At 44.1% G+C, this 21,112-nt stretch overlaps 1 protein-coding gene across 13 annotated transcripts in view; it reads left to right on the top strand.

The window, feature by feature from the left end:
- Nucleotides 1-21,112, top strand: part of FGGY (FGGY carbohydrate kinase domain containing) — a 503,109-nt gene that overhangs the window by 449,427 nt on the left and 32,570 nt on the right. For 10 of the 13 annotated variants that reach the window (XM_040627227.1, XM_040627228.1, XM_040627232.1 and 7 more), the window contains one exon: nt 1,070-1,154. The exons of the other annotated variants lie outside the window; for them this stretch is intronic. In XM_040627227.1, coding sequence (XP_040483161.1) covers nt 1,070-1,139 — 70 coding nt within the window. In that variant the 3' untranslated portion in view covers nt 1,140-1,154. Of the gene's footprint in view, nt 1-1,069; nt 1,155-21,112 lie in introns of those variants that run through there. 13 annotated transcript variants of the gene reach the window in all.

The raw sequence follows: 21,112 nt of genomic DNA, 5'->3' as shown, positions 1-21,112 counted from the left end.
TTTGGCCACTGACACATTCCCCATATCTTAAGATACTCTGTTCCCACTCCGATACCCCCATGGCCTCATGGTGAAAGGTACCATTCATTCGACCTCTCAACTAGGGCAAAGAAGGAAGCCTGGCTGTAGAAACTGATTTAGGTTCCTCTCTGAAGTTGGGCATCTCTCTTTGCAGACCAGTTAGGAATTTTTTTTCTGCTTCTGACCGTCCCCTCCTTTCTTTTGATAAACAGAACAGCTGTCCCCAAAAGGATGAATCCATTACCTTTCACCAGTTGAGTTCATTTTCCATTGCATGTTTCTGTTTAAAGAGAAAGGCTTTTAAAAGGCTTGAGCATACATTGAGTGTGTGTACTTAATTTTTAATATGTGTGTGCACGCCGCCAAGAGAACGGAGAAGCCTTAAATAACAATGAAACCAAATTGTACATGTTGTGTGTTTTATGTGGCACTGATCCCCAAATAGACTCTTAGCAGCCAGGTATTATTTAATACATCCCATTAATCAAGCTGCCAAATCTAAATGAAAACCATGTTTAAATATATTTAATAAGATTACAGCTTTTGGTTGAATATCAAACTACCATAACTGTATTTTTACCCCAGCCAACCCTCATTCGCTATCTTATATTTTTACTCTGAGCACTAGTTCTTTTGTTCTATCAAACCAGTCTTGATTATAAAGCAATTTATACTACAAACTTTTAGCCTAGTGTGGGGTTGTACTGAGCCCATCAGTGTAAATGTTTTAGAGTGAGAAAACAACCCTGAGATTTTTTTTCTGGCTGAAAAATGAGATGTGGTGTGAGCAGTTGAATTAAAAAGGAAATTAATAATTGTCTTAGAGATACTAAATTGTAGCTTCCGTAATAAATGTAGTCTGCCTTTGAGCTGTTATTGCTTTTAGTGTTTTGTACTAAATGTACTCTTGTTGATTTTTTTTTTCTTTTGACCATTCAGGCTTCTGTTAGTTTTGTACTAGCGTCACCTAGGGGCTGTAGGGAACATGACATGTGCTGCTAAAATGTTCTCGGTACCCTTTAAAAAAGGAATCCCCCTGTTCTTCCAGATGCAGTGACAAAATGCTGTGGGTCTTGGGGTTAAAGGAGAGAGAAGGCAAGGTCAGCCTGATGAGGTAGGTTGTGAGTTCCATCCGCCAGGCTTCCACTCTGGCGACGAACCAAAAAGGGCTGTAACTGCGAAGAACTGTTTTTATAAAGAACGAGCCAAACTTAGAGTAATATATTCTTTCCTGGCTGATTTTTTTTAAGTTCTTAACAAATATCTTTGGATTCATTTAACGTGTTTAACTCTTCTTCTTGTTTTCAGCAGTTTGTTTGCTGTTTTTATCCTTGGAACAGGGATTTCCCGTAGTGATTTCATTGAAATGATTACTGGCTGTGGTGCTGATTTCTCGCCTCTCATATATCTAAATGTCCTCCTCTTTTCTTTCTTCACTGGTCTCTGTATTAGTCCTTAGAAAGTTCTGTTTCAGCCTGTCAGCCTATGGATCCTCTCCACTGATGATGATTCATTATCACTTCTTCCAGCTTCTCAGAGTTCCTACATGGTTATTCATGTTTCCATGTCTTAATGCTTTTTTTAATCTTTGATTAAAACAATCATAAATGTGTTCATTAAAAACAATAAGATCCCTTGATGATGAAAACTGATGAATAATTCTTATAAAATTGTTTTTGTACTCTATTCAATTCAAAATAGGGGATATATGTTTAACTTTGTATGCTGTAGAAATTCTGTGCTTCACTTGAAAAAATAAATAGAGTGCATAGCAATACATAAAATTCTTTTTTTTTAAAGATTTTATTTATTTATTTGACATGGAGAGAGAGCATTCAAGCAGGGGGAGCAGCAGGCAGAGGGAGAGGGAGAAGCAGGCCCCCTGCCAAGCAGGGAGCCCAACGCAGGTCTCGATCCCAGAACCCTGGGATCATGACCTGAGCTGAAGTCAGATGCTTAACCGACTGAGCCACCCAGGCACCCCTAAAATTATTATCAATAGATAATATCTGTATGTCATGTCTCTTTAAAGATAGTAATGATGACGATAGGCAACATTTATTGATGCTTTCTCTATGCCAAGTACTGTTCAAATCCCTTTACATTAATTAACTCATTTAGTCACCACAAAAATATCATAGGCCAGGAACTAAAATTATCCCCATTTTACATATATTCACAGAATGCTTATGCATTCCCAAAAAGGAAACTTCAACAATGTCCTGCGTGAGCCTGCCATATTAGTGTGCAATAAAGGAGTTAACATTATGAATTCTTTCTTGAACTGTCAGAGTCGGTTTGGTTCACTTTCCTTTGTCCCATTAACTGCCTTTGTCTTTGGGAGCTTGTGCGTCTCTCTCACCCTTTGATACCTGTCTGTTCTCTCTCAATACCTCCAGCAATGTCTATTGAAAAAGAAATATCAAAAAAGGAAAGAATGAAAATAAAAGCAGCGTCTGCCCTCATTGAGCTTATATTCCAGTTGCGAGGAATCCAGTGACAAGTAATTGTAAGCAACAAGTAATCACAACAAATAGTATGATTTCAGGTAGCAAAGAATTCTGGGAAGTAAAGTACAGCAACAAAAGGGAACAAAGAGGAACTGGGCGGAAGGAGCATGAAGGACTGGCTGAGTGAGCAGTGGGAAGGGCCTTCCTGAGGAAGAGATGTATGATACGAGACTCAAGTGGCAGAGAGCACAGGGAGTGCAAAGGCCCTGAGGTGGGAATGAATTAAATGTGTCTGAAGAAAAGGAGAAAGACCTGGGAGGCTGGAGTGTGTTGAGTAAGGAGACTTCTGTGATGTAAATCTCTTCTCTGTCTTTCCTTCTCAGCTCTCTGGAACCTTCTCTCGCTCTCTCTTTTTTCCTGCCTCAGACCCTGACTTTACTGAATCCAAAGAAGTGGTCTCGAATGGCAAAATCCTGAGGTGTCACCCATGGCAGTAAGGGGACAGGGAAGTTCACAAGCAAGAGAATTGGAGTGAGAAAGGTTACACTGTGTGTGTCTTCCACATACACTCATATCCCACACATTTATATTCTATAAAGTCAGATTAAGATGAACATATGGCATAAGTGAAATCCAACCTTATTGGTAGTCAGTCATTCTGGAGTCATTTCTGCCAGAGCGCGGGCAGACCGTGGATGTAATACTTCTCACATGTATGGTGACTCTCCTTTGTGTGTCCGTCTCCCAGTAGCCTGGAAGCTTACTGAGGGCAGAGTCTATTCATAATCATTCTCCAGTGCATTCTCTTTATTTTGTTTATGTATTCAACAAATGGTCCTTGAGGGCCATCTACGTGCCAGTCACTAGGTCTCTTTGTTCACAGACAGAATTCTGAACAAGAGAGACTCAGTCCTTGCGCTCAAGTTTCCTACAATGTTGCAGAGGAGAAATACAATGAAATAGACGACTGTAATAGAAGGGGCTGTGTGCTGGGATGGATGACACAGCTCCCCTAGCCTTGAGGAGTCAGAAAAAACATTCTGAAGGAAAGACAGTTGAGACAAGTTTGGGGAATGTTAACTAAACAAAGGGGTGTGTGTGTGTGTGTCTGTGTCTGTGTCTGTGTCTGAGATGGGAGGGTATGCAGAATTGCAGATCTTGGGAGCAAAGGATTTATGAACCCAGAAAAGAACCCAATTGTATATTGGGAAGAAAATGTGAATTTGAGTGAATGAATAAATTAATTACTGCCTAACGCTTATGTCTACACGCGTTATAAGGGCAGCTCACGAGATGGAAGCATAAAGCCAAGAGCCATTTTGTTGATTCACCTTGATAAACCACTGTTCCAGATTTTCCCCATTATTTCTCTGTAGGCAAACTCTTATGGAGGCCCGCCTCATTATCAAAAGGTTGCTTGCCTGGTAGATTATGCAGTGATGTATTGGGATAGCAGGCTAAGCATTCATCTTACTCTGGGAATGGCTTTATCAGTGGGATTGGACATATCCAAAACCCAATGGCCAACATTCCTGTCTTTCTGAACACTGCTTGAATGAAAACTGTGGAATGGATGAATGATTGAAATAAGAAGTCTTAACCCGAGGGCTGTGCATCGAAGGGACAATGGCTGCTGGTGTGTTTTAGACGCCAGAGGCAGATTGCTGGCTTGGGGAGTAGGGATCTGGGTTCCAGTCTTTGCTCTACCATTAAGGCACTGAGCATGTAACGTTTCTCTTACCTGCACAGTGGAGTGCCAGGCAATGTCCAGGGTCCCTTCTACCTCTGGAATTCTGTGGTCATTTTTGTTCTCTCTGCCGAGGAAAGGGAGATGGTGAACATGCATGGGCACCAGCTGGGCAGCTCCCTCATCCTTCTTGGGCCCTGTCCTGAGGTACTCGTTGCTTCAGAAGCATGGGCGTCCCCAGGCCCAGAGCACCCTGAGAAGCTGTCCTAATCCGCCACACTCATGGGTAGGTTGTCCATTACCTGTGCTCTGGCAGGGCCACGAGTGCCCACACTCCTGATGTCCTTCTCCTTCCCTTTGTATCTGTTCTTCTAAAGTGATCCGAGAGGTAGGCTCTTCCTGATGTAGCCTTCCCTTCGATTCCACGCGGGGAGCCTCTGCTCTGCCCGTGTTCCCTCTCCTCTTCCTGCTCTGGCTAGAGCCAGACAGCAAGCCTTCAGATCCCAGCCCCTCTACTGACCCCCTCCGTGGCCTCGGTCAGCTCTCCTAATCTCTCTGTGCCTGTTTTGTTAATCAAGAAATATGGATAACATTTGTTTTTACCTCATAGGGTTGATTGTAATATTGATAAGATAATTTTTATAAAGCCGTGAAAACAGTGCTGGCACATCGCAAGTACAAAGTACATTGCTGCCTTCATCCCTTAAATATTTTCTGCCCCATTCTCGAGCAAATAGTGGGGCTACTGAGGCAAATAGGACACCATCTCTGCCCTGAGGAGTCCAGCCCAGTGCCATTAATTGAGTGCCTCCTAGGGGGCAGGCACCTTGCCTGGATTACCTCATTGAACTCCCACCACTACCCAGGGTGATGCTTATCCTTCCCATTTCACACCCGAGGGACGCTGCAGCCCAAAGGAGTCACGTGACCTTCCCAGCATCACGCCACTAATAAATGGCAGTGCTGGAAACAGCTCAGTTCTCTTGGGCCCCAAATCCAGTGCTCTTTCCACCAGCTCACCCCGCTACCATGAGGCTGCCCTCACGTGGTTTGTTTTGAGAAGAAAAAGAAGAAGCAATGCATAATGGGAGTGAACTTGGTGGCGAATAAAGCTCTCTGCTCGGGGCTCCACGTTTTGCTTTCAGAAGCAGTGGGAAGGCAAGGCTCCTGAGCCCAGCTCCCAGCAGCCCTTGCTTCAGCCCATCTGAAAAGGATCCGTCTTTAAAAGCAAGGAGCCAGAAAAAATAATTCATACTAAAAACAAACTCTGTCATGAGTCATTTGACTTTGCTTTCCCCTGAACACATAGTTTATGTCTTGGGCGAGCTAGGGCTGAAGGAACATCTGATATGTTTTAGGCCAGCAGAGCCATTATTTAAGGAACTTCACATCCAATATGTGCCCGTCGGACCCCGTGGTTTAAATCAAGGCTGGTGCTGACGGGGCCTGACAATTTGTTATTTTTGTTGTGGTCATATTGGGGTGTGATTGTGTACAAGTTTTATCAAGATGACAAGAATCGCTTTGGTCCATGATTCAGAAGTTCTTGAGCCATGGACTAGTCTATGCAGTAGTTATTCGGTGTGATGCCATGTGCAAGAGAATGGGTACGCATGCACACCTGTGTTCCGACGTGTAAGCACCTTTGGAACCGAAAGAGAGAAGGAGGGAAAGGCAGCTTCCAAGTGAGCTGCTTTCCATTTCCCTCAGCAGAGGAGGAAGCCTCAGCCCTGAGTCAGAGTATTTCTCAGTCCTGGGTGAACAGAACCCAGAGAACGAGGCAAGTCTCTGTGGTCAATCTGCTCTTTTTAGGTACATGAAAAATGACAGGAGTAGACTTACATCGCGAAAACTCCAACAGAATAGAACTATAAAGCAAAAGACAAAAGAAAGGCACGAACCTCTCTTGCTCCTAGAGGTAATCACTATTATACATGGTGTATGTTCTCTTAATCTTGTCAATGCTTTCAGACTATAGACGTGCCTATACAGGATCGTATGGTACAAATTGTTCTGCAACTTTGTTTCCACTTACAAGATATTTTGGAGTGTGTTACTGCACATAGAGCTGCCCCATGTTTATTACATACTGATAGTAATTCCAGAGTCCGAGTATATTTGAAGTTTATTTAACCACTGTCCTGTTGATAGACACTTAGGTGGTTTCCAGTATGTAGCTTTTATAAACGGTGATACAAGGATCTTCCTCGGTATGGCTCTTTATGTATAAGCACAAAATCTCTCTTGGGGAGATATGAAAAAGTGGAATTGATACTGGAAGGATTGTGCATTTCTAAAATGTTGTTAACTGTGGCCAAAATGTCCTCCAAAAAGGCTGTCCCAATTTGTATTCCTGCCAGCAGTGTCCTGTGCCTTTGCCAGCACTGGGTATTGTCAGTCATTTAACATTTTTGCCAATTTCCTGGGCAGAAAATGACTGTTCATTGTGGTTTGCCTTCGCTCTGTTAGTAGTGAGAATGAACATTTTCTTTATATCCTTGGTCACTTGATTTCTCTTTTCTGTTAATGGCCTATTAATATCCTTTCTTCATTTTCCTATGGGGTTATTTGTCTTTTTCTCACTGATTTGGAGTTCTTTATATGCTGTGTCTCTCATATATATTGAAGACTTTCTTATAATATGTCCCACACCATCTACCTCTGCTTGTGATGTCTTGTACAGGAGTTTTAAATTTTCATATACTCACATCTGCTAGTCTCTGTCTTTATGACTTTGGGATTTCTTGGAAATGTTCCCTATAAAGTATTTTTTCTCCTAAAACTATTTTTCAGAATGTTAACGTTTTAGACCAGAACACACCAGGTTAGCAGAATGGTCTGTGGGTTTATGCAGACATTCTTGGTAATTTCACCACTAATTATGGGAAAATTCTAAAACCATATGGATCAGTCATAGGCAGATGAGAGGCGGCAGAGATCCAGCTGAGAGCAGGCAACCTAAATTCAGATATATGGGCCTTGGACCATACCCAGGATCCTTTACTTGCCACTCGATTTGGGGACATCACTTTGCTGTCTGTGCCTTGGTTTATTTCCCTGTAAAATGGGGTGAATCATCATTTCAAAGGTTATTATGAGGTTTAACAACTCCCACATTTCAGCATGTGGTCACTACTCAATACATGTTTGTTTCTGTCTTTTCTGACAAAAGGCCTTTATTTTCCTGCTGGATATTTAAGTATAACTGGTCATTTAAAACTGTTGACTTCCATTTCTTCTGAGGATTTTGTAGCTGAATAGTGAGATCAGCTTACTCAAGAGTCTAACTAAGGCGATTTCCTCAGGATGCATCTCAGTGGGCCTAAGGGAAACAAAACACCTACACCATTGCTCAATGCTGGAAAATTCTCCAGGGTGGCCGACCCCTTTTGGAGGAGAGAGCCAGGGCTCTGGGGGACTGCTTCAATCCATGTGGGTGGAGAGTTCCTCCTTCCAGAGATTTTGTAGTTCCTGGGCTCACTGAGCTTTTTACCCACACCGAAATAATTCCCTCTGCCTCTGAAACCCTCCCCACTTCCCCTCACCTTGCCTGGCATCGTTCAATTGTATATCAACATAGCACTAGAGGCTGGGAGCTTAGACACTTGAGCTGGACTGCATGGCTTCAAAATTCAGCTCTGCCACTTTTCCTTGTGAGTCCTGGGCCGGGAGTTCCTTAATTTCTCTCTGCATCAGTCTGCCTATCTGTAAGATGGGAATTCCAGTATTACCTACCTCATAGAGCTCTTACAAGAGTTAATGTTTATAAAGCAGGTGGCCCAAAGTATAGTGTTCAAGGAGCTACAAGGAGAATATATATGTTGTCTGAATCCCATCTCCTCCTTTCATAGCCAATTGACTCTGCATGACATACTCATTCTAACCTCAGTTTTGTCACTTGTAAAATGGGTGTGAAAACATCTCCTTCATGGAATTGCTGGGAAAGTCACATGGGATAACATCTGTACTGATTATAGGTATTCAATCAGAGGTGGCTACTGTGGCGATGGTTCTAGAGAAGGACAGGAGTGAACATGCAGGGAGGCTGGTGATTACAGGAGAAGGTTCTAAAGTCAGACACTGGGTTAGAACTGAGCCTCCACCACTCTTGGTCCTGGGACCTTGGACGTAACCTCTCCAACATGCAATTTCCTGATCTGTAAAACTGGATAGATAATGGTGCCTACCTCTAGGCTTCTTATAAGAGGGAAATGGTAATAAATTGGGCACATAGAAAATGCTTAGTAAAATGAGCTATTATTGGTACTCGTGTCTCCTGTCCATCTATGGGAGGATCCCTGCCGCAGACAGGGGTCCCTAGACAGAAGGAATGTCTGTACAGCCACATCCCCAGCCCAACCACTCCTGTGCATCTGGAGCACAAGATAGGAAAGAGAATCGAAGTCAGGAAGGGAAACTGAAGCAGGAGCTTGGTTTCTGTGGAACAAGCCAAAATAATTAGGGCAGAGAGAAAAACACAATTAAGCATATCCATCAGGATCTGTCTGCAGTGATGCCTCTCATTTTAATTCTGAAAACAGTCCTATTGGGTAGGTACTATTATTTCCCATTTTTACCTGGTGAAATTGAGGGTCAGAGAGCTTCAGTGACTTGCCCAGGGTCACACAACTAAAAAGTGGAGAAACTGGAATTTGAGCCTGGGTCTGTCTGGCCCCAAATCCCTAAAGATATACTGTTAATATATGTCCTGCCTCTGTTGCGAATGACTCATAGGCCAAGTGAGAGGGAGCGGAGGAGGGAGGGATGACCCTGTTTCTCTGTGAGACTAGAGGAGGCAGAGGCAAGGGCAGTAGAGGCCTGGGGCCGGCAGGCTGCATGTAAAAATTTGGAAATTGTGCCCTGAAAGACAAAAGGGTGTTTTCAGCTGAGGCCATTTCCAGCTGTACTCTGTGTACTAGGCCAAAGGTAAACCAAAACACAGCCATAAATAGTATTCCCCAGAATTCCTGTCACAACAGCCCACTGTGCTCCTTCTGTTTGGAGGTGACTGTTGAAACCCCCACATGAAAATGGCTGAATCTGTCACTGTTCAGGAGGTCAGTCACAGCCCATTCCGAGGACACGCATGTGTGTTGGGTGCAAACAAAAATGCAGGGGTCCTCAGATGTCCGCCATTGTGGAGCCCCAGCTGACAGCCTTGCTCGAGGAATCAGCAGCAGCCCTGGACGAGAGGCGCCTGCTTTGACGGGGCCAACCCTAGTTCAGCAGGCATGTCCCAGTGTGTTACAAAATACGTTTCTACAGCTCTCCTTTCTCTGTCAAAGCCGAAATAAGTTTGAACGAGTCATCTAGGCGAAGGGGTTTAGAAGACATTTGGTTCTAATGTGTTTCAAAGGGACATTTGGTTCCCGAGTGGGAGGTGATGTTCCCAAGGTTGTAGAGACACAACCTGAGACTGGAATCTGGGCCTTCGTGCCAAACACATGTACTGCTGCCCTCCAGAATTTTTCCAGTGCAATCACAGAAGGTCTGTCTGCTAACCTCTCCAAAGGCAGGGCAGGACTAGGAGTGATGGGAAGGAGGTTGTGTTTATACGCGATGCTTTCTACTCTGCCTCCAATTTCAGTACTTCTTCTCACCTGTCAAAATAACTAGGTCTGCGTGCTCAAATCCTGTTCCTTTTTCTCAGATTTCCGGAGTTCTTGCCGCTCACCTATCCAGGGTTTTTTCCTTCTTCGGGCAGTGCTGCCCCTTTGAACAGTGGACTGCCCCCTCAGCCAGGAGGACACCTGGGGCATCGTTCCTCATCTCTTCCCTGATCCCTTGTCACTTCCTCCGCTGTATAGCCACACTTAATCTGTAAATTAACATATGTGAGGTAGGTAGTGCTAGTATTGCCCTTTACAAATTGAGGAATTCGAAGTTGAGAAAACGGCAAATCACTTCCTCCAAGCTACAGAGCTGGAAAGAGAGAGAGTCAGGACCTGAACCTAGATTTGTCTGAAAATCCAAAGTCTAAACCTTTCAGCTCCACGCAGCTGGAGAAGGTGAGATTAGCGATGTGTGCGTGCATACACAAACACACACACCCACAGACAGGAGAAGTGCTGCCCACCAGGGAAGGATGGTAAGAATGACAGTTTGCCACCCAGGCCAGGCCAAGTATAAAATGGCTCCCAACAGGCGAGTGCTGAGCCGCTGGGGAAACTCGCCCTCCACAAGAAAGTCTGAGACTCACAGCCATTGCTCAAAGAGTCTACTCACAAATGAGAGGACCGGGGGAGCTGTTCAGGGACAAGGGTCTGTGAGTAGTGCGGTAGTTCTCAGATGTCACTGAGGGTTACTGCACGTAGAGTCAACTGCTTAACTTGTGGGATCCAGTGCCAAATGAAAATGGGAGGCCCTGGCCAGGGACAGGGAAGTCTCCCCTTCCCACAGGCCTGCTGCCTCAGCTCATGGCTGACAGGTGACCCCCAGGGAGTTCCAGTTTCCCAGTTACCCACCCCACACCCTGTGGCAGTGGAGGTGGCAGGGAGAGCCACTGCCTTGCCTCACCCTGAGACGCCACAGGCTCGCTCCCTGGCCTGGCTCTCCCCACACTTGTGATTGCCCCTGCGTGCCCCCCACCTCACGTAGCCCTCTCACCACCCCAGAGGAGCACGGTCAACAGTAAGATATGGATTAGGGCAGAAGGCAGGGGACGGACAGCCAAGAATCAGCTCCAGGAAAGGAAAGGCAGCAGCAGGCCCCCAACCCACCCTCCATTGTCCCATCAGCCTTCACTTGCACAGCACAGATTCAAAAGCAAAATTATTAAGAATCGCAAGGCAGTGACTGCAGATCACTAAGCCCCAAGCTTGGGCTGTTCCTGACATGGGGCCCTGGGCGGCAACACAGAGGAGGCACCCATGAAGTGGGCCCTCACCGCAGGCCCTTAACAGAGTTTCACTAGCTGTTGGGAATTGAAAGAGTAAGAGCAGTGTATTGAGTTTTTAACAAAGTTAAATGTAAATCGATCTATTCTGAGATCGTGGTAACTTTTTTTTTGACGTTAAAATCTCCCATTTTTATGACGTAATGGTCTGAGTAAATGTTGAGGAGTTGGGTTTTTTAATATGTTTTATTTTTAAAATCTTTATGTGGCAAAATAAAAAGCTGGTTTCTAAAAGGTTTGGTTATCTTCCTGGTCCAAAATCTGGGAGCTCCTGACCTAGGCCTTGCAGGAAGACAGTCCTTCCTGCTTGTGGGAAGGAGGCTTTCTCCCCAGCCCCCAGCATCAGAAAGGCTCCATGCAGCGTACAGAGAGTACTGTTGTATGCTTCAGTATTTTCTAGGTACATCTTCACTTTTGTTAAGTCTAAATTCTGGTGCAGTCTGTCAGAAGAGGCAACGCCAAATAAGGGCATTGAAATCAAAATTAGAAGTTTGAAACTTCCTGGTTTCCTGTGACTCTAGAGAGAATGGGGCCTGATGAGAGTTACTTCCCCAAATCGCCCAACCATTGACAGCCCCTGAGGAAAGGTGCTGATACACCCAGCACGGACCCAGTCTATGTCTTATGTCCTGATGTAATTATTGATAATCAATCATTAAAAGTGTTAGGACTCAAAGGTGAATTTTATTGGGATAATAATAAACTACGGCCACCCTAATGAAAGGTCCCTTCATCTCTGCTGAGATAGCAAGCCCCACAGAGGCTGCTGTCTCCCTGGACAGAAAGCCCATGGCGGCCACTGAAAGGGCTGCATCTATCAGCCTGGAGCCTGGAAGATCCACTTCAATTCTGGGCTTCAAAGACTTAGTGGTGGATGGATCTGTGTGGCTCCCAGCCCAGTGGCTTCTACCACTGCATTGTCTTGTAGGAACGTCAAGTTGAAGGCCAAGCCACTTTCCATCCTTTGATGAGGGAAAATATATCAACACAGTGGTCCAGTGAACTCTGAAAGTAGACAGCATACAGTGCCTTTGGGGGATTGCAGCCTAAATGGTTTTACTCCAGAAGATGTGGAATTAAACATAAAGGAGACAGCTGATTGCTGTTAACTCCAATGCACAAAACCCGTCATTACGGTGTCTTCTCAGCTACTGAACTAGAGAGGCTTTCCCTAGAATAGACCGGGTGGTAGACTTGGCTTTAGGGTGGGAGGAGGAAAGGAGGAGGAAGGAGAAGAAGAGGAAAGAAAAATAGTGATAGAACTGAAAGGTGGCTAGTTTTGAAATGCACCAAGTCTGTACCATTTAATGGGGCTTCTTTTCTCTGTTTATTCCCTATATTTGACATATGGAAAGAAATCTTTGCTGGCGTTGGCTTCATCGTCTCAGGCTTAAGAAGCCCACCACTGACCTGAGGAAAGAGTTACATAAATCACAGTTTCGAGGCTTTCAGACAAAAGAACAACTTGGGGCAAGCTAGAGGGTTTGCAGGACATTTGGGTGACATTTCTGCATGCCCTTTGTTTCCCCCTTTCAAGAAAAGCCCTTTCTTTCCTTGCCTTCTCACATAACAGCTTGGGATTCTTGACCCCAACCCCCCACCCCAGAAATGCATTTGAACTTGCTGGGTTTGTTAAGAGTCAGGGCATGAAGCATTTTTCCATGGTAGGAAAGTTCTGGCATTCCAAAGCAGAACTAATGTGGGATTTGGGAAGGCTGCCCTATTTGTGCACTTAATTAGGGCTCCCCAAAGGCAGCTGATCCTCCGGTGTCATAGGAAACCGACGCCGAGGCCAGGGCAGGCTGAGACTGTGTAAGCACCCAAGAGGGTAGTGAACACGGATTCCACACCTGTTCTCCACTGACTGGAATCAGGACTGAAAGGAAGTGAAGTTGAGGACTTTCCGACAATGCCCATCTGGATCTCAGGACTGATTCTGTCATTCAGTGTGTCCCATGCTTAAGTCAAGTCCCAAAACACTTGCACATACGGGACAAGCGCGAGTTTCCCTTGGGGTCTATGAAATAAGGTCTCGGTTCTGATAAGATCCTTGAAGTTGACCAAAATCGCAGTGGACGACTACAGACTTTAGAGTCCCACAAGTGTGTGCTCTGAGTCTGACCCTGCCGCTCTTAGAAGATGCCAGGTCTGGAGATCGTTTCTGAACTTTGGTTTTCTTCCATGTAAGAGGGCATTCCAACACCTAATGCACGGGTTCGTTGTAATAATAACAGCTAACCTTTGTGGAGTGGTTACTGTGTGCCGGGCACTGTTCTAAGAGCATAAGCTTTATCAGCTCTCCAGTCCTCTGGACCCTATGAGGTAGATTCTGTATTAGAGGTTGGCAAATCACTCCTTGTGGGCCGATTCCTGCCCACTGCCCATTTTTGCAAATGATGTTTTATGGGAAGACAGTCACGCCCATTTGCTCACATAGAGTCCACGGCTGCTTTCATGCTACAACTGCGGGGTTGAGTCGTTGTAACAGAAGCTGTGTGTCCCAGAAACCCTGAAATATTTACTGTCTGGCCCTTTGCAGAAAAAAAAATTGCCAACTCCTGCTTTAAATTATCCCAATTTAAAGATGAAGAAAATATGCCATAGACATTTTAAATAACTTAACAGCTCACACGGCTGGTAGCAGATGGAACTGGGATTGGAACCCAGTAGCCTGGTTCCAGGACGGTTGCTCTTCACCAGCGTCCCGTCCATCATATAGCCGAAGCGCCTAGCACAGTGCCTGACACACGGGACACACTGACTTCATCAGTTTCACTAGCAGTTCTTCACCTTACCCCATAGAGCTCCTTTTCCTTCTGCCTTAGGCTCCTATCAGTTCCAACTGCCTTTTCCTTCTCTTCTGCCAGATTGTCTTTTCAACTCAGCAGATTTATACCCGTCATCTCAATCCATCAATCCATCAACCAACTCTATGAGGTTGGTATTATTGTCTTCATTTAAAAGAAGAAACCACTCCCGACCTCTGAGCTCCCAGGAATTTTTTTTTATTACTATTACTTTTAAGTAAGCTCCACGCACAGTGTGGAGCCCAATGTGGGGCTCGAACTCACGACTGTGAGATCAAGACCTGAGCCGAGATCAGGAGTTGGATGCTTAACTGACAGAGCCAGCCAGGCGCCCCTGAGCTCCCCGGAATTTTTACACTCCATTTGGGAACCCTCAGAGTAAAAGTCACTAGGAGCTTCTAGAACATTTGTTTTATGCTGAAACCGATATTAAAGAAAACAATCTCAGCTGTTATTCAAGAAAGGGTTACAATCTAAGTGGGGTGAAAAAAATCAAACTATTGGAACAACGGCAAGCACTCAAAAGTTCTTTCGAGTGGGTATGGAGGTGGGTATGAATCTGGAGAGGTGGGACGGGAGGATGGACCAGGGGCCTGGGGTGCGTGGACAGTTTCCTGGAGATGGTCCAGTGTGAGGGGGCCTTGAACACAGGGCAGGATTAGAAAGGAAAAGCTCCTATTGGGGCACCATGGGAAGGAACCACAGAGAGAAGACACAGAAATGGAAACATCCCAGAGGAACAAGCCCAGCAAATCCCTGGGAAATGTTGGAAGTCAGAAGACTTGCCCCAGCCTGGTATCTCCCACAGCCTGGCTAGAACCTTTCGCTGCATCCCCTGACCCCGGACCCTCACCCCTGGCTCCTGGCCAGTCCCCATGCCCTTGGTTTTAGCTTCCTGCCACTGTAGGACTGGCACCTGGGGCCACTCCTCCAGCTCCCTTTCTTGGAATAATTCCCTTTGCCCTTGGGGCACTTTGACTTCTTTTACTCAAGGTGACCCTGCAGCCCAGCAGCCAGGATCCTCCCCTGCCAGCCCAGGTGCACACCTGGCATCCCCCCAGATTGATGCTGGCTCCTCAGAACAGGACTGAATGACTTGTTCAGCCACCTTCTCAAGGCCAGTGTCCGGTAGCTCGACCAGTCCTCCTCCTTCCTGGTAGCTACCAGTCCAACTGGATGAGGCTGTTCTGGGGAGCAGCAGGAAGCCTCATTCACCCTAGTTGAGTCCTTCTTAACAAAAGAAGTCAAAAGTGCCTTTTGTATTTTAAATATGCTCTAAAATAACTGTGCAGGGTGCCCTAGCCGTTAAGAGCACGGCCTCTGAAATCAGAAGGATTTGGGCTGAAAATGCAGTTCTGCTACTTACCAGCTGGGCCATCTAGAAAATGGCTCGTTTCAGCTCCCCATGTGTAACGTGGAGCCGAGAGAAGGCCTGCCTTCCTAGGCGATGGCGAGAACTCAGGGAAGTTACGTGTGTGGGCATGGGTCACAGCCCCTGACCAGCAGGAAGCGCTCAGTAAATGGCTGTGATTATCGGCATCATAGTGTCACTGCAGAAAGTATCGTTCTGACGTCATGACATTACAGAAAGTATCACTGGTGAGATAGTTCATTCCGACAGTATGTGTTCAGCGTTTATCAGGAGACGGTTATTTACCGGATCCATGTCGGGTACAAATACAGGCTATAGAAGCATGGGTATAAAAGAAAGCAACACCCAGGGGCGCCTGAGTGGTGCAGTCTGTCAAGTGTCTGACTCGTGTTTTCGCCTCAGGTCAGGATCTCAGGTCGTGAGATCGAACCCCATGTGGGCTTCGTGCTCAGCATGGAGTCTGCTTAAGATTCTCTCTCCCTCTCCCTCATCCCGCTGCCCCGTCTCTCTCTAGAATAAATAAATAAATCTTTAAAAAAAAAAAAAGAACGCAACACACATCAGTCACTTATTATAAGCTAGACCCTGTTCTAGGGGTTTAGGGACATTATTTCATTTACTCTTGATAAGGGCTTCTCAGGAAGATAGCATAGTTGTCATTCTACAGATGGAAAAATTGAGATTCAGAAGGATTAACTCCCCAAAAACGTGTCCAGTGATTGAGTGTGGCACCAATTACCCTTAAATAGATCAAGATATTCCAAGACAGAGTCCCCACTACTGAGAGAGCCACGTTTTACTCCCGTGCTCAGCAGAAGAATGCCTTTATGGACATTTCTGGTTAAAGGAAAGTTCACAGAAAGTGTTTTTGATTTCGTCTTTATTGGTGAGAGTTCTTGTGCCTACCTTGGCACACAAGTGATGAGCCTAGTGGGCTGTCCTCTGACAAGTGGGGTTTTTGTCCTCCAGGATTCTGTCTCTGTTGGTACGGGACTAGGAGTAGAGATGGAGAAGGTGGCTGGTAAGGATCTCATATGGGACTCACCCAAGACATACTTTGCAAGTTATTTTGTTTTTTAAACAAGTCCCAGTCATAAGCTTACTTTTTGGATTGGTGCCTTTTGCCTGTAGCCATCGAAAGCCAAGTATGTCAAGGAAAAAAAGGTCCTTCAGTTAGTTGAGGTTTTATTCTGTTTCTACTTTGGTGGTTTGAAACTAATTACAGACTCTGGGTTGTGCCTACAAGTACAAAATGAAATGAGAGTTTGAGCCAATTACTTTAATAACGAAGAGAGGAAAATCCACTTTTCTTTCCATTATCTAAAGATTTCAGGCATATGTAAGTTTCTTTTTAAATTGAATTATGTGAAGAGTTGGCCCCAAGCCTTCATTGCACTTTGCCTGCCTAGAAATCGTCTGAGATTTTGTTTCAGAGAGGACATGGCATGCCTTAGACAGCTTCTCCGGGACTAGAGGGCTTTGTCAGAATAATTGCAGGCGAAGAAGTTTTGGCATTGTTATGAAAGAATATTTGTGTGTGTTCTCGTGGGGGGGGTGCAGGGAGGTGTATTATGGTGACCCTTTATTTAAATTAAAAAGAAAAAAAGTCTGGAATGCCTAGAATAAATTTCAAGATAAAGAGTTTTCATTCATCTTATTTACTGATTCACTTGCTTCGTGCTTCTTCCTGTGGCCTATAAGGCCCGCCTGGCCAGTCACCTACCCCCTTTCTGACTCCATCCCCTGCTCCTATGTTCCTGCCCCTGGCCACTCCACCTGCCTGGCTTCTTTCTTTTCTTTGTGTGAACTGAACACACCCCTAACCTCAGGGCTTTCACACTTCCAGTTCCCTCTGCGTGGAATTCTCTTTCNNTAGATATTTACACAGTTCCCTCCCTCATTTCCTTCCCATCTCTGCTCAGATATCGCTTTAACAGATATCATTTCAGATCATTTTATCAGAGAGACTCCATTGCTGGCCACCCACACAGACCGCCTTCCCCACTCATCCTCCATCGTCCTCGCCCAACTTGTCCTTTCCTTCTAAGACATAGAACCACCTGACATATGTATATATGTATATATGTATATATGTACATGCATATATATTATTTTAACAAGCTTTAGTTTTTAGAACAGTTTTTTTTTTATTTACAGAAAAATTGTGGGATTATAGTTTTTATAAACCCCATCCCAGTTTCCCTTAACATTGACATCTTTCCCTTATTGTTACCACCTTAGGTTATGTTATGACGAGTGGGCCAGTAAGCGGTACATTATTAGCTAATGTTCCTACTTTGTTCAGATTTTCTAAGTTTTTACCTAATGGTCTTTTTCTGTTCCAGGATCTCATCCAGAATATCACATTACATTCAGTCATCATGTCTCCTTAAGCTTCTCTGGTTTTTGATGACCTTGACCATTTTGAGGAATACTGGTCAGATATTGTGTAGAATGCTCCTTGGTTGGAATTTGTCTGGTATTTTTCTCATGATTCAGCCAGAGTTAAGGTTTTTGGGGAAGGAGACCACAGAGACAAAGTGCCATTCTTATCACATTATACCCAGATATAGACTATCAACAGGACTTATCCCCATTAGTATTGAGTCCTTGACCATCTAGCTGAGAGAATGTTTGCCACCTTTTCCCACTGTAAAATTACTTAGTTTTTGCTCTTTCCCTGCACTCTTTGGAAGAAGTCACCATGTGCAGCCCACACATAAGGAAGTTATGCTGCACTTCCTTAAGGGTGAAATATCTACATAAATTTGGAATTCTTCTGCATGGGACATTTCTCACTCATTCATTCATTCATTCATTCACTCAATTTCTTTAGAACAGTGTGAACTCATAGATATTTATGTGATATTTGGGGCTATAATCCAGTACTACTTTATTCTGTTCCTCAGTTTTTTTAGTTTTGGCCATTGGAACTCCTCAGTTGGGTCCTTTATCTCTGAAATGACCCCTCACTGTGTGTGTTCTTTTTTATTAATTCCTTCCTTCCTGACACTACAAGATCCTCCAAGCTCATTTTGTCTATTTCCTGCCCCAGTACTAGAATCAGCCACTTCTCCAAGGAGCCCTGATTCTTTTTATTGGAGAATGATCTCAGAAACCAAGATCTGGGCTCTAAGTGTGCTCATTCCTACTGAGATGTTGGTGCTTCTAGACCCTCCCTGCCAATACCTCCGTGTGTTCTAATCAGTGTGTATACCCATATCTATAAATATGTATATATGCAATTATCTCTGTCTACTTGAAGCTAACCATGAGTTTACTTTATCTCCAACCGTAATCTCTTACCACACGGGTCATCCTAGCCTCCCTCTCTTGCTTATCTATAAGTTCCCACTCAGTGAGAGACCTGGCTCCTACCATCCACCCTACATTTCCTTAATTGTAGTTGTCCAGTTCCAGGATACAAGTGTAGAAATACCAGAATTGTTAACCCATCCCTCTGTGCACTACAACTTTATCAACTGGAGTACAGAGCTGAGGTGCAGTCTCTTTTACCTTGAGTTTTACAAATTTGTCTCATTTCCGAAGTTACTTAGGTCAGCACCTTTATCTCCCACACCCTTCAGTGAGATTGTTTCATACATTCGTGATACAGTTGGATTGCTCGTCACATACCGCACGTTCCACTCTAGGTTACATATTGCATGATTCCACTTATGTGGCATTCTGGAAAAGGCAAAAATCATTGGGGCAGTAAAAAGATCAGAGGTTGCCAAAGGCTCAGGGAGAGTAGGGGGAGGATTAACTAGGTGAGGCACAGGGATTTTGGGGGGAGGGGTGAAACTATCATGATACTGTCATTGTGAATATGTGACTTTGTACATTTGTTAAAACCACTGGGGATGCCTGGGTGGCTCAGTCGGTTAAGCGTCACCTTCAGCTCAGATCATGACCCCATGGTCCTGGGATCGAGCCCTGCATCAGGCTCCTTGCTCAGCAGGGAGCCTGCTTCTCCTGCCTGCCGCTCCCCCTGCTTATGCTTTCTATCTCTGACAAATAAATTAAATCTTTAAAAAAAAAAAAACCTGTTGAACATTATAGTGCAAAGAATGAACTTTAAGGTGTGTATTTTATCAAATTCTTTTTCTGCATCTATTAATATGATCATATGATTTGTATTCTTTAATCTGCGGATGTGATGAATTACATTATTGATTTTTGAATGTTGAACCATCCTTGCATACCTGGAATAAATCCCACTTAGCTGTGGGTGTTGTTCTTTTTATTTGTAGTTGGATTTATTTGCTGTTGATGATTTTTACATCTGTATTCATGAGAGACATTGGTTTTTGGTTTTCCTTTCTTGTTATGTCCTTCTCTGGTTTGGGTACTAGACTAATGCTGACCTCAAAATGAGTTAGGATGTCTCTCTCTGCTTCCATTTTCCTGGAGGAGGTAGTAAAGAACTGGTATAATTTTTTCCTTAAATATTTGGTAGAATTCACTATGAAGCCTTCTGGACCTGGTACTTTGTTTTCGGAAGGTAATTATTAATTTCTTTAATAGATACAGCTCTCTTCATATTATCTATTTCTCCTTGTGTGAATTTTGATTATTTGCATAAAGAAATAAGTATTGCATTTAACTTATCAAATTTGTGGACACAGAGTTGCTCATAGGATTCTTATATTATCTGATTAATATCTATAAGATCTATAGTGATGACTCTCTTTAATTTCTGGTATTAGTAATTTGTGCCTTTTCTCTTTTTATCTTGGTTAGCCTGGCTAAAATTTATCAGTTTCACTGGTCTTTTTAAAGAAACAGCTTTTGGTTTCATTCATTTTCCCTGTTATTTTCCAGTGTTCAGTTTAATTAATTTCTGCTTTTTATATTTTTTAAATCTTTCTATCATTTCTTTTCTTTGAGCTTCCCTAGGAGCTTCTCCTTAGATAGAGGCTGTGTCCTGTAGTTCTTATTGCCATAACGTATTATACTGGAGCCCTGTTGGTATAGTTTTAAGGTGTGGGGAAGGGAAAGCATTCTATGATCTTTTGATTAAATCTTAGCTTTTAGTGACCTTCACTAATGTTTCTTGCCTTTTTTCCTCCCTCCTCAGTGAGACAGGAAAGCTGGAGTATGCTAGTCTCTGGCTTCCTTCACGGCATTTAGTCTTTTTCTCCCCCTGCTGGAGTCAAGAGGGAATCATTCTTGCCTCTTCACAGTGAGATCCTGTGGGTTCTTGGCAGTAAAACCCATGCCAGTGTGGGCCTCCCACTAAGACTGTGGCCCCTAAGTTTCTCAGTCTCATGCTCATCCCTAGCACTTCAAAATTATTGCTGAATTTCCCTTACCAGTTTGTTGTTCCAGTGGCTTCTGCTCTAGATAAGAAGATCTCAACTGTTACTGTCTGGATTCTCGTCTCCCCAGATTTCAGGGTGGTGGCTTGCCCTGCAACCTGAGTTCTCCAGTTGATCCAAGAAAAATCAGTGATTTTCCATTCTTCAGCTTTTTTCTTGTTGGAAGGAAGGGAGTAAGGACTTCTAATGTTTTTACATGTTGCAGCTATCACCAGAAATCCTTCCATACAGTCAACCCTTGAACAACACAGGTATTAACTGGGAAGGTCCACTTCTGTGTGGATTTTTTTGAATGAATACATTAATGTAAGTGTATTTTCTCCTTATGATTTTCTTAACATTTTCTTCTGTTATTGTAAGAACACAGTATATAATGCATATATAAAATATGCATAAATTGACTGTGTATGTTATCAGTAAGGCTTTTAGTCAACAGTAGGCTATTAGTAGTTAAGTTTTGGGGGAGTCAAAGGTTATATGCTGATTTTCAACTGTGTAGGGGGTTGGCGCCTCTAACCCCTGCAGTGTTCAGGGGCCAACTGTCTATCTCCTTAATGTA

This window comes from Ursus maritimus, unplaced genomic scaffold (assembly GCF_017311325.1).
Source record: "Ursus maritimus isolate PB19 unplaced genomic scaffold, ASM1731132v1 scaffold_12, whole genome shotgun sequence".
NCBI classification, from domain to species: domain Eukaryota; kingdom Metazoa; phylum Chordata; class Mammalia; order Carnivora; family Ursidae; genus Ursus; species Ursus maritimus.
The sequence above is the reverse complement of the archived record's forward strand: the minus strand, read 5'-3'. Positions and strand labels throughout refer to the sequence as shown.